Source organism: Corella eumyota, chromosome 4 (genome assembly GCF_963082875.1).
Source record: "Corella eumyota chromosome 4, kaCorEumy4.1, whole genome shotgun sequence".
NCBI lineage: Eukaryota > Metazoa > Chordata > Ascidiacea > Phlebobranchia > Corellidae > Corella > Corella eumyota.
Window position 1 is genome coordinate 16,574,713 of NC_137493.1, and position 12,837 is coordinate 16,587,549.

Below are 12,837 nucleotides of genomic sequence, written 5' to 3' on the forward strand. Positions count from 1 at the left end.
GTTATTTAGTCAGATGATAGTGACGATGAATTAATTAACCTGGATGATATTAATGAAGAAACTAACTTAGATGGTGCTTCAGGTTAATATCTAAATTGTTTGTTCTGTTTTGTATCCTAAATACAGATAAAACCTATTAGCTAAGTCTGTAATTTCCTTAACACATTTCTTTAAAAAAATTATAGTGTATTATATTGCTTATTGACTATCTTGTTAAAGTAATCCTTAGCTTTATAGGCTATTTTTACTTGCAGGTAACAATTTAAACTTGCCTGAATTGAATGAACTGAAAAATTGGGAGACAACTTCAATTGCCAGCAATGACAGTAAAATTACAAAGTAAATACTTGTAATTAAATTTTGAGGCAAAGTTGCATAAATTAAATTATTTTTAGGGAGAAAAATTTGTCCTCGATTCATGGCAATGTTTTATCTCTTCACACTCTTGAAAGTTTATCTCGTCAGCTTTCCTCAGCCCTGCAACGAATTAATGCTGGCACCCCAACAACTTTGGTAAGTAAATTTAAATAACATATATGTCTTTAATTCACTACCTACATAGCTTAATCACAGAGTAAATTTTGTTGCCCCAGTTGACCTGTAGCAATTATAAACTTGTTATGTGGTTTATATTTTTCCTTGTAATTTACTTAACCATAGAATAAATCTTGTTTTTCATGGCTTATGTGGTAGTACCTAGTCTAAATGATGTTATACTTATCAATATTGTTTCGGTTGAAAAGTTTGTACTTACAGATTTATAACCAAATATACTTTTTTAGGGTGTATCTTCAATGACAGCCATTGGAACCTCTCATGGTCTTGTGTTTTTATTTAGTAAGAACAATTTTTTTATGTTGTAATAAAAATAATAGCAAATACAGTTAATTAAATTGCGTAGGTCTTAAAACTTAAAAAATAAACTTATGTGTTGTTTAAGTAATGCGTGATCTTTTTTAGATATATCCCAAACCTTGTTATATTGTTTGGGTAACACGAAGATAGGAGCAAAATATGGTTCCGTAACTGCCATAGAGTTTAATGCAGATGATACTAGGTTGTTGATTGGGTATGCTAAAGGAGAGGTAAGTGAATAAAGTTGTGTTAGTCATTTTGACAATAATGTATAAAATTTAAAATTATGTTTATGCTTTTTTAGAGGCTTTAGTGAAATTTGAAATAAATATAAAAAAAAGTTTAAGTTTAAATTTGTGTGGATGTACTGGGTAAATTTATAAACTATATCTTATATTGATAATCTGGCTTTAAAATAACTGTGACTTGAACTAATTTGGTTAACACTTGTATTTTGATGGCATTATTTTATTTAAGATTCTGATGTATGATATAACAAATGGAAAGTTGTTAAGAACAATAACTGATGCCCATCCACCTGGATATGCTGTGCTGCATTTAAAAGTAAGCTAAACTTTATTTCAAAAAAACTTTTTTGAACTATTTTTAATGGCCTCAAATTAACTCTAATATTGTGAGCTATAGTTAAACTAAACCTTGGTTCAGATTTTTTGAATAATTTTACATTTTATGGTCTCTAAATTGCAATGGTTGTAAACTATATCTTTAATATATTTTAGTTCACTGATGATCCAACTATAGCAGCTTGTAATGACAGTGGGGGGTCAGTTTTTGAACTTAATTTCAGGTTTGTATTATTTAAGTAGTTTTTTGGACTGTTTTGTGTATTTAGTTGGGATACTGAATTTATTTTTAATCTGTTTCAGGAGAGTGATGGGTGTGCGTTCATGTGAATCAAGATGCCTTTTTTCTGGAAGGTAGTTTAATACTCTTTTATAAAAATTTCAAACTATAGTTTAATTACTTTACCAACAAATTTGAACAAAGATCCAAGAACAAGGCACTGTAAAACTTTTTTATTTTCAACTTTTTAGTCGGGGTGAAGTCTGTACAATGGAAAGTTTGCATTTGAGCAAAAATATTGCAGATCATCCTTTAAGAGAAAGACATTTACTTGCTATGGGGACACTTACTAAGGTAGGTTTAAAACAACTCTGTTAGTTTTTAAAAAAATGCTTATTATATGTCTAAGGCTTTAAATCAGGTGCTTTTACCCTAAAATATTGTATATAATGTCTTGGTACCATAATTTTTATATTGTTTTAAACCTTGTGTTTTTATTCTAGATAATTGTTGTGATGTTACGACCTCAAATTAAGATCCTATTTACACATCGACTTACAGTAAGTTAAATAATCGACTCACAGTAAGTTAAATAATCTTAAAATAACTAATTTTGAATTGTTAAATGTTACTTTTAAAATTTGTTTTCATTGGTGAATTCTAATTTTAGAACACCTTGCTTTGAACATGTAAAATTTATGTTTGTGTTATTTTTTGATTTGTATTTGTGTTATTGCAGACCAACCCGTCTTGTGTTCCACTTATATCCTGGCAGTTAGTTGTGTTCCATGCAAATAACACAAGAATGATTGACCCTGTGTTAATGTTTGGAAGGGGGGATGTTGTCTACTTCTTTCAGGTGAAATTTATTTGTTGGTGAAATATAATACCCTAATTTGAATTCTAAATACTATTTTAATGTCAAACTAAATTTTTTTACATTGTTCATTGTCTAAACATTGTCTAAATTTTATGGAAAATTAACATATTTTGTAAAACTAATGTTAGACTATATTGTAAACTATGCTCAAAATATGTTTTTACCTTATATTTTTTAAGCAATTAAAATTTAGTTTTTTTGATTAACTTTGAAAGATAATTTTTTTAGTTAAAATCGGAAGGTTACGACAGTTTAAACTTCTTACATCTAAGAACCATGAACCTAACCTACAAGCTTATTAATATGGCAGTAAGTACTTTTTCATTAAAATTAAATAAAAGTGACTACCGCTGTGCACCTTTAAATATAATCTTGTCGTTTAACTTTACCATAATATTAAGTTTATAAAACTTAAACACAATTTTCTTTTAATTTTAGTGGTTAAACTCAAGAACTGTGGTGTTGTTGGATAATAAGGAATACTGTCATGTGGTTGATGTTGATTCACAAGAATGTTTGGAAAACAAGGCTTTGGATGAAATTAAGTTGACTTATAACAGTGCAACTTTTAAGTCTATTGCTACTGGAGGAAATGTTAGTCAAGCATTGGTAAGTTTGTTGTTTAAATATTTAATTTTTTTTATATTTTTAAATGTAAAATTAATTTACTAGCCCCTGCATGAAGTACATAAAGCATTTTTACCTAGTCCCAAGCAGTACAAATTAAACATATTCTTGGCCTCATGATTTAACCCCTACCCAGTCTCAAGTTGTACAAGTTTAAGATATTATTGACCTCATGATATTACCCCAACCCAGTCTTAAGTTGTACAAGTATAAGATATTATTGACCTTATAATATTACCCCAACCCAGTCTCATTTTGTAAAAGTTTAAGATATTATTGACCTCATGATATTTCCCTAACCCAGTCCCAAGTTGTACAAGTTTAAGATATTATTGACCTCATGATATTACCCTAACCCAGTCTCCAGTTGTACAAGCTTAAAACAATTATGTTGTTTATTTTTTAGTCCTTAATTGGTGAACATGCATGTTACCATTCCATGGTCTCGAAGAATGGCGAAATTTACTTTCTTGGTTCTGAGTTTGTGTATTGTTCGATGGTTAATACTTGGCGAGAAAGAATTAATATTGCTCTGTCTAAAGGCCACAAAGAAGCACTTAAACTGGCTTTAACTTTCTATGAGGGAAAAGCGAAAGCAGTTGTTGGTAAATATATAATTTTCTAACTTTTTTCTTAAATTTTTTAAGTAAGAATTTGGCAAAAATTATTTAATGTTTTTCTGATTGTATTAGGTCTAAGTTGCCTTCGATTTATTTTTGCTATTTGTTCAATTTATAATGTTATGTTTTAAATTAAGTTTTTTAAGTTTTTATGTTTGTTATTTTAGGTCTAACCTCAAATCCAGTTGAAAGGAAAAAAATTGTTTCAGATTTGGTAAGATTTTAAATATTTTAACATTTAATTATTCTGTACATTACTAAAAAAACACATGTTTTAAAGTATCAAAATTTGTATCTAAAAGTTACAAAACTCAATTTTTTACAATTTTATTTGTAATTTTTATAGATGTCAGAAATTCTTGTTGAATATGTTGATTTGTCGATGACGAAGCTATCACCGGATAGTGGAAAGTTGCAAGTGTTGATCAACTTTTATCGAAATGTTGTCCCAGTTTGTGTTGACCATTGTTTGTATATCAACAGAATCAACGTCTTGTTTGGAAGGTCACTAGATTTAAATTATCTATACTAACATTTTTCTAGTAAATGATTGTAGTCTGCATCATTGACATTTATTACCGGCAGCATGGTGTTGTGATCAGAACACTTGGCTTCATAGCTTGAGGTCTTAAGTTTTATCCCCACTGCTCTTATGTGGTGCTAAAATCCAACCCTTAACAAGCAGCTTTATTATTTGGCAATAATATACTGTTTAGATTTGCTTTTTAAAGTAAAAAAGTAAAAAACTTCCAGTAAATTAAATACTGATTATTTTTAGGATTTATGATCGATTTAAAGTAGATTGTATTGCACATGGAGCTTACCTTGAATGTTTGGAACCTTATATTTTAAATGATCGACTGAGGTTTATAAGTCCTGAGGTCATGAAAGCTTTTGTTCAACATTACCAATCTAAAAGTAAGCTTAACTAATACTTATGATTATTTTGTATCTAAAATTTGTTGCACTATTAAAGATATAAAAATAATATTTTTCAATTACGATTTAATTTTTAACCTAATTATTTTATATTTTTTAATGTTATGAAACTAATTTTGAATATAATTTTATTTTAGATATGCTTTCAAATGTTGAGAATTGCCTTTTACATTTGGATGTTGGTAGTTTGGACCTTAATCAGGTTGATTTTTACATCTTTGTTTAAATATATCTATAACCAATGTTATACCTACTCAAATGCAATTTATTTTTAAAGTTAATTAGTAAACATTACATAACCTCTTTAAATGTACTTCACAGTATCTTTTAAAATAAAAACATTTTTGATTTTATTTCAAATTGATAATTTTCAGGTTTTTCATTTATGCTGGGCCCATGGTTTATATGATGCAATAATAAGTTTGCATAACAGAAGTATTCATGATTTTATTGGACCATTATGTGAGTTGTTGGATGTACTGAGAGCTGCTATGTCAAGTGGAATTCCTTTAAGTGGTAAGCACTTTTACCTATGTTGTTGGGTAAATACTTTTTATATTTATACACAATTGTTACGAATATCAAATAACCTTTTTTTGTAAAATTTTAATATTTGAAACTTGCTAAGACTAATTGAGACTTGGTTGAGGTAACCATGTTCACAATATATTAAAATAATCAAAAAACTAAAATATTCTGTATACAAAATGTTGTTTTGTTTTCAGATAAGATGACAAACTTGGGCAACAAGTTATTAGTTTATTTGAATTGTTGTTTGGTTGGTTTGGCTTATCCCAGTGGAGATATAAAACCTGAGGTAGCTGCTACTATGAAACAACAGGTAATGCCTAACCATAGTATCACTTAAAAGCCTGCCCTATGGTTGGAATTTTAATTGTTGTGATATCGTAACTTCCAACTAATATTTTTCTGACATAAGCTACTTATTTACAACAAACAACAGTTTGCTTTATTTCATAGGTCTATAAATTGGACATACATATATATATTGTTCTTCAAGCTTAACAACCATGTATATTATGAAATTTAACCTCATGATAGTATGTTATTTCTTAGTCAAAACTTAACTTAATTTTAGTTTAAGACAATAGCAATGTTTTTTGCCTCATATTTGCATTTTTGTTTGAAACCTTAATGTATAAATGCCTTAAATGTTTTAATTAGACTAATTTATTTTTTTATAAATTTGTTTCAACAGATGTTTGAAAGTTTAGTTCAACCAACTTTGCCTCAAATCAAATCTCATGATTTGTATCCAATAATTACTTCACTTCTCCATTTTTCAGCTAAAGAGTTTCTTAATGTTTTGTCCATGGTAAGTTTAAATGTTGTTTTAAAAAACAAAATGTTATAAGGCTGTTAAGTAAATGTTTTTATAATGTTTTTAATTTTGTGCAGGCATTTACAGATTTAGAATTTCAAGGTGAAAACGGCTTCCAAAAAGTTCAAAATCTTGTTGATATTTTACTCCAAGTTATGCTTGAATCTGCTCAATTTAGAGTAAGAAAAATAAATTATTAATATTACTTGTTAATTAAACTTAATTAAGAGTATAATATATATACTAAAAAATATTGTATATGCTTCTGTTTTTAGCTTGACATTTTTTATATTGTACTTTAAAATATATAAAAATTTTAAAAATTAAAACATTTATCAAAATTCTATTAAATTAAATATTTTTTATTAAAATTAGTATCTCTTATCTTGTAGCCAGACCAGGTTGGTTGCTTGTTTACTTTTCTAGCCCGCCAATCTGCCAAAGAAGGTTCTAGGTTAAAACTAACAGGAACCTTGAAACAACAGGTTGTTGAATTTCTTACAACTCCTGCTGACCATGCTACTGATCATGAAGAAAAACAACAGGTATCTTATTCAAATAGAATCTTATTTAAATAGAATCAAAAATAAATACACAAAATATTAGAATCTGCATTTAACACTAAACAAAAAAAAGCTTACATACAAAAATCACAACTCGCTCACACTAAAGATAACAGTAGGCGTAAACACCGGACTAGAAGAAATTAAAGGTGTAAACACGTGACTAAGAAGTAGATAACGACAGTACAATATTGTTACAATATCAGATATTTTTTTGTACAACTTAAGACTGGTTGAAGTAATATCATTAGTTCAATAATATTTTAAACTTGTACAACTTGAGACTGGGTTGGAGTAATATTATAAGGTTGATATATTATTAAACTTGTACAACTTGAGACTGGGTTGGTGTAATATTATAAGGTTGATATATTATTAAACTTGTACAACTTTAAACTGGGTTGGGGTAATATTATAAGGTTGATATATTATTAAACTTGTACAACTTTAAACTGGGTTGGGGTAATATTATAAGGTTGATATATTATTAAACTTGTACAACTTGAGACTGGGTTAAGGTTTCACTTTTTTACTTATATTTGTACTTTTCTTATTAATTTTGTACTCTAATAGGCTTTGGTTGAGCTTCTAAAATTTGGAGTCTTACAATCTGACAACAACACAAAATTAATTGAGTTGGCAAAACGAGCTTCTTTCTATCGAGTTTTGAGGTTTTTATATTCCAAAAATCGGAGATTTGATTTGGTTTTTGAAGCTCATTTAAATGACCCAGCTCAACAGGTTGTTTTTTGGTTAATTTTAAGTCAGTAACATTCTTGAATAAAAGAATCTTATACTAGCTTGTTGCAAAGGAGTTAATTGTATTTAATATAATTTTATTAGGCCAAATTTGTATGTTTTACTTTCTTCTGGTTAGATTTAGTTATATTTTAACAATTTGGTTTTAACATTTTACAAAGGTTTAAATTTATGTTTATTTAGGATAATGTTTTTACTTACATTAAATCCATTCTCAATGATCCAAAAACTGACGAGTTTGAAAAACAACAGCTAAGAGACAAGATACTAGATCACATTAAGGTAAAAATTAAGAAATATAATAAAAAAACTGTTAATTTTGTTGAATTTGTGAAATGAATATTAAAATTTTGATTCAAGTGTTTACTTTTTCTATAATATGAATTTAGGTAATGTTATTCTGTTTTTAATTAAAATATTTTATTGTAGGATTTAATTAACATTAATGGTGAAAAATCAGCAATTTTGGTGACCACTGACCTAAAAGGATCAATTCAAGCAATATCAGCTAAACTACATGTAAGTTGGATCTGTCAAAAACTTAACCCTTTTTTTTTTTTGTATATATCTTTATCCTCGATGTGGGAAAGTCGACTGCGCGACTTAAACATAGAGTAACATCAGTTACTCCGACCCCGTCTCGAGTTGTCTGTAGCAGTTTGGAATATTATAGAGACTATAATTGCCCGGTAATTATGCTGCTGATTAAGTGCTGGCTCAGCAGGAGTTCATTCCGTTTATAGCGCCTTACTTAAGGGGGCTGCAGCATGAGATCAGTGGGAATTGAACCCACGACCTCATGTGTGGTGTAGCAAGAATTCTTACCACTACACCACACTGCCGGTTTAACTATTTTAAAAGGTTTATAAATTTAGGTATAGTTTATTATATGCCTTAAATATTTTAGGATGATCCATTTGCGTTGTACAACTTCTTGCAAGGCTGTTTTGTTTCAAATAAATCTGATTCCGAAGAATTTATCAACGAGTCTTATTTTGGTAAGTTTACTGTTGGTTAGTATATTCACTTACTTAAATTTTAGCTAAATTTTTAAACAATGGATAATTAATTGCCCACCTTACTGTTAGCATTTTATTAGTAATATGGTTGCAACTATGAACTAATATATGCTTGCAATAATTTACCCGCGCACCACAAATGGCAGTTTTTAAAATTTGAAGGCCCTAAATATATATACCAGTTTTCATATAGATGTTTTAATATTAAAATCATATATACATTTTATATATTTTAAATTATTCTGAACACTTGTAAAACTTTAATTATATTTTTTAGCTGATAAAGATGAGATATCAACAATCCATCAACCAACAGATCCAGAAACTTGTGAATTATATTTATCTTTGATGTGCCAGTTTAATAGAAGCAGAGTCCTTACTTTTATTCAGGATTGTGAAGTTATTAGACCTCATAAAGCATTGGAGGTAAAAATTTAGAGGATTTTTAACATTGGTTAGGAAATTAGAGATTATATAAAATTTATTATTGAACCAATTATGTATGTTATATTAATTAGATTTTTATAACATTTTAATTTATTTCAAATAATTATTGTTTAAATAAGATAAAAAAACTTTAAAAGTAACTGTAAATTAGGTGAGCAAACCAAAAGTTAGTTTTTTCCCAGAAAAAAATTAAAAACGTATATATTTTGTTTACTCTTAAGTAAGTATTAAAAGTTTGTAATTAACCCTTTTTTGTAAATATAATATTTTTTCAATTGTAGATAACTCGACGTTACCGAGTTGATGATGCAACTTCATATTTATTAGAATCAAGCGGGGACATCACTTCAGCATTCAATTTACTGCTCTCAACTTTATTGGAGAAAATAAAAGAGGTTTCAACTTCAGATGGTATGTTAGTGGTGTTTAAATGACTAATATGTAAATGTTAAAGATTGCATTAAAGTGTTGGGTATCTACAATTAATATTTTTGTTAATAACACATTTAGGGCTAAATTAAAATTTAAGGCTAAATTAAAATTAGGATTTTAATGTATGTTATCTAGAATATATTAATTTGATTTTTTGTTCAGATTTTAATAAATCGGTGAACTATGAAACTGGAGTGATGTCATCAATTGATGATGTCATAAGATTGTGCCAAAGAAATTCCAACAAACTTCTGGAATCCCAGAGAGAGGTAAAATTTTCATTCTTTTGAATTTTGCACAAAAAAAACATAATTGGAATTATAAAAAGAATTTACTATGTGTACAGTTTATTATCTTGGATAATTCATTTAACAAAAACACAAAGTTTAATAATAAAAATTTATTTTTCCAGAAATTCTGGTTTACTCTTCTTGATACGACTTTAAAACTTCCCCAATTTGATGAAAATGATCCTGAAAACTTGAAAGCCAAGAACATTGTTCATTATGTTCTAAGTTCCATGATTGGCCATGTTACAATACCAGCTGTGTTACAGAAGATTATACAGGTAATAAATTTGTTAATTTATTTTCTGTTTATGTTTAAATAAGTAAAGGTAGTGTAGTCGGGTAGTTTTTGTGTGATTCGAAATTACATTTTCTTGGGTTTTGGCATATTTTTAAAAGCTTATTTTAAAGTTACTTTAGGTAAATGTGGTAATAATTTCATTTAGTTGACAAATTGGTTAAAATTAATTTTAGTAATATATTAAGTGTATTTTTTATTGCAATTACTGAAATATAAAACTAATATTATCTTAAAATTAATAAGTTTTCATTTAATTTAGGATCCAGCTTTTAAAAGTGGAAATTTTGGTGAAATTAAATTATTATTGCTTGGTATGTTGGATACTTACAGATATGAAAGAATATTACTAAGTACAACACTTAATCTATTGGCAAGGTAATAACTAGGGGTATTTAGAATGTTAAATTGGCCAATAATATTTAAATGATAAACTTAAAATTACATAACAAAAATGGGATATTCTAGATTTTACCTTCTACATAGTGTAACATTTCTTTAAGTCATGTGGTCACTTATCTTATCTATGTTTGCTTGCGACAGGGTGTCATTCTTTGGCCTTACTTTTTATTCCACTGTAATTAAGTTGTTTACGTTTTGGTTCTTTTTAGTTCAGTACCTGATATGCCTTAATAGTTTTTGAGTTATGTGATGATTTAATTAACTATGTATTGATTGTATTATATTTGTTAATGTGGTTATTTAACTAGGACTATAACGTCATTAATACCTGATTAAACAAAACTCTGAATACATTTTTGTAACAATAAATAAAACTGTTTGGGACATTTTTTATCTTTACATTTGTTGGACTAAGTTAAACTTTTTCTTCTTTTAATTAGGGATCGTCACAAGTCCTTATCTCAACTATGCAAGGGTGTCGCTCAAGGGATTTCCCCCCGATCACAGCTTTGCCAGGCTTGCAAAACTAGCATTATGAGAGTGACATCTAGTGACGAAAAAATTATCGTTTTTCGGTAGCTTTTTATATTTTAATATTTTTATATAAGATTAGAAACATAATTTTAAATTTTAAAAAAACATAATTTTAAATTTTTATTTTATTAAAATTTGATTTATTTTTAGGGGAGGTTCAGCTTATCATGAATCTTGCTTAAAAAGTCTTTCTTCAAGCCATAATCTTCGGTTTGATACCGACCGGCAGCATTATGAAAAATCATTGAAATCTCGCGATTATCGGGATGGAATATTCTTTAAAAGTTACCACCTTAATAAAAAGGTAAATTAAATTCACTTATGTTTAACCTTTAAAATATATATATTTTGTTTTTCTAAAAAAAAATAAAATATATATTTTTTTATAACATCACAGAACAATGAAGAGTCGCATGATGTCACAAAGGGGCGAGATCGGAGTCGAACTTCAAGTGTAAGACAACCATTCGATCATAAAAACTTCAAACTTAAAATAACTCACCCAAAAATTAAATTTTAAACAAACATTTTAAAGACCAATGAAAAAATTAAAGGGGTGTAAACTGAAACGGTAATGTATCTGATTTATAATCAGTAACAATTAGCTCAATTATAATAAACCTTATTTTATAAAATATTTATATATAAATATATTCTACCCCATTTTAGTCAAAAAATTTTAAATAATTTTATTGTAAATTGAATTTTGTTTTTAGATCTTTCAATAAATTTATCTGTAACCATTCGTAAAAGTAATTGTTGAGATTTTTTAAATAATAAATTTTGTGACCAGTACTATATATGCTTCTAATTATTTTTTCTAAGTTTGTCTTTTTTCATTTAATTTTATATGACTTATGTTGTTTAATTTATTTCTTTTGATTTAATGTTAATACTAAAATTTAATTAAAATTTTTCAACTTTTTTGAAACTTTTTTTGTGGTACCAAGATGAGGTCGAGTGGGGGCGCTATAGGCAATATGAAATATGCTCCTTACTTTTGTTTTTTTGAAAGTTTTTGTTTTTTTGAAAGTTTTGATAAAATGTTTTATTTTAAATGTTAGTTAGGTCAAGGCGCACCTAAAAAATTTTAAATTTGATTTTTTTAAATTTTAAAATATTTAATAAATTTGTCATAACTTTAATAATAATTAACATTTTTTGCTATAAGACTAATTGAGTTATAATGGTAATACTAAAATTAAATCGAAAAATAAAACTGAAAATACTAATAATCATAAAAGTTATGACATTTTTATTAAAAATTGATAAAATCTCAAAACCTAAAATTTTATATTCTATATTAGACGCGCATTGGCCTAATTAACATTCAAGATAAAACATTTCGCAGAAATTTTCAGTAAAACAAAAGTTACAGCAAATTTTTATTCTGGGTTTAATTAGGTCACGTGATATTTTTGGCCAATGCTATTATTGCATATAATTTTAATAAAAAAAATAAAAAATTTTAAATCGAAAAATAATAGATATGTTAGAACCGCACTGGTCCAATTAACGTGTTTAGAAAATATTTTTCAAAAATATTAATATTCATAAAAGTTATGACATATTTATTAAAAATTAATGAAATCTCAAAACCTAAAATTTTATATTTTATTAGACGCGGATTGGCCTAACTAACATTCAAGATAAAACATTTTGCAGAAATTTTCAGTAAAACAAAAATTACAGCAAATTTTATTCTGGGTTTAATTAGGTCACGTGATATTTTTGGCCAATGCTATTGCATATAATTTTAATGAAAAAAATAAAAAATTTTAAATCGAAAAATAATTGATCTGTTAGAACCGCACTGGTCCAATTAACGTGTTTAGAAAATATTTTTCAAAAATATTAATATTCATAAAAGTTATGACATATTTATTAAAAATTGGTGAAATCTCAAAACCTAAAATTTTATATTTTATTAGACGCGCATTGGCCTAATTAACATTCAAGATAAAACATTTCGCAGAAATTTTCAGTAAAACAAAAGTTACAGCAAATTTTTATTCTGGGTTTAATTAGG

General features: G+C 27.2%; 1 protein-coding gene across 1 annotated transcript in view; it reads left to right on the plus strand.

Moving 5' to 3' along the window:
- Nucleotides 1-11,607, plus strand: part of LOC145749326 (vacuolar protein sorting-associated protein 8 homolog) — a 29,641-nt gene extending 18,034 nt beyond the window's left edge. Inside the window, exons 3-37 of the mRNA XM_082565064.1 lie at nt 10-82; nt 255-339; nt 396-513; nt 783-837; nt 961-1,085; nt 1,333-1,419; nt 1,596-1,663; nt 1,743-1,793; nt 1,911-2,013; nt 2,163-2,219; nt 2,399-2,518; nt 2,768-2,848; nt 2,978-3,148; nt 3,573-3,771; nt 3,954-4,000; nt 4,133-4,290; nt 4,565-4,704; nt 4,863-4,927; nt 5,100-5,241; nt 5,451-5,566; nt 5,945-6,061; nt 6,145-6,246; nt 6,460-6,612; nt 7,204-7,371; nt 7,573-7,671; nt 7,819-7,908; nt 8,297-8,387; nt 8,686-8,834; nt 9,137-9,266; nt 9,450-9,556; nt 9,700-9,855; nt 10,135-10,250; nt 10,715-10,849; nt 10,959-11,112; nt 11,206-11,607. Of these exons, the coding sequence (XP_082421190.1) occupies nt 10-82; nt 255-339; nt 396-513; nt 783-837; nt 961-1,085; nt 1,333-1,419; nt 1,596-1,663; nt 1,743-1,793; nt 1,911-2,013; nt 2,163-2,219; nt 2,399-2,518; nt 2,768-2,848; nt 2,978-3,148; nt 3,573-3,771; nt 3,954-4,000; nt 4,133-4,290; nt 4,565-4,704; nt 4,863-4,927; nt 5,100-5,241; nt 5,451-5,566; nt 5,945-6,061; nt 6,145-6,246; nt 6,460-6,612; nt 7,204-7,371; nt 7,573-7,671; nt 7,819-7,908; nt 8,297-8,387; nt 8,686-8,834; nt 9,137-9,266; nt 9,450-9,556; nt 9,700-9,855; nt 10,135-10,250; nt 10,715-10,849; nt 10,959-11,112; nt 11,206-11,328 (3,951 nt within the window). The 3' untranslated portion in view covers nt 11,329-11,607. The remainder of the gene's footprint in view (nt 1-9; nt 83-254; nt 340-395; nt 514-782; nt 838-960; nt 1,086-1,332; nt 1,420-1,595; nt 1,664-1,742; nt 1,794-1,910; nt 2,014-2,162; nt 2,220-2,398; nt 2,519-2,767; nt 2,849-2,977; nt 3,149-3,572; nt 3,772-3,953; nt 4,001-4,132; nt 4,291-4,564; nt 4,705-4,862; nt 4,928-5,099; nt 5,242-5,450; nt 5,567-5,944; nt 6,062-6,144; nt 6,247-6,459; nt 6,613-7,203; nt 7,372-7,572; nt 7,672-7,818; nt 7,909-8,296; nt 8,388-8,685; nt 8,835-9,136; nt 9,267-9,449; nt 9,557-9,699; nt 9,856-10,134; nt 10,251-10,714; nt 10,850-10,958; nt 11,113-11,205) is intronic.
- The last annotated feature ends 1,230 nt before the right edge of the window (nt 11,608-12,837 follow it).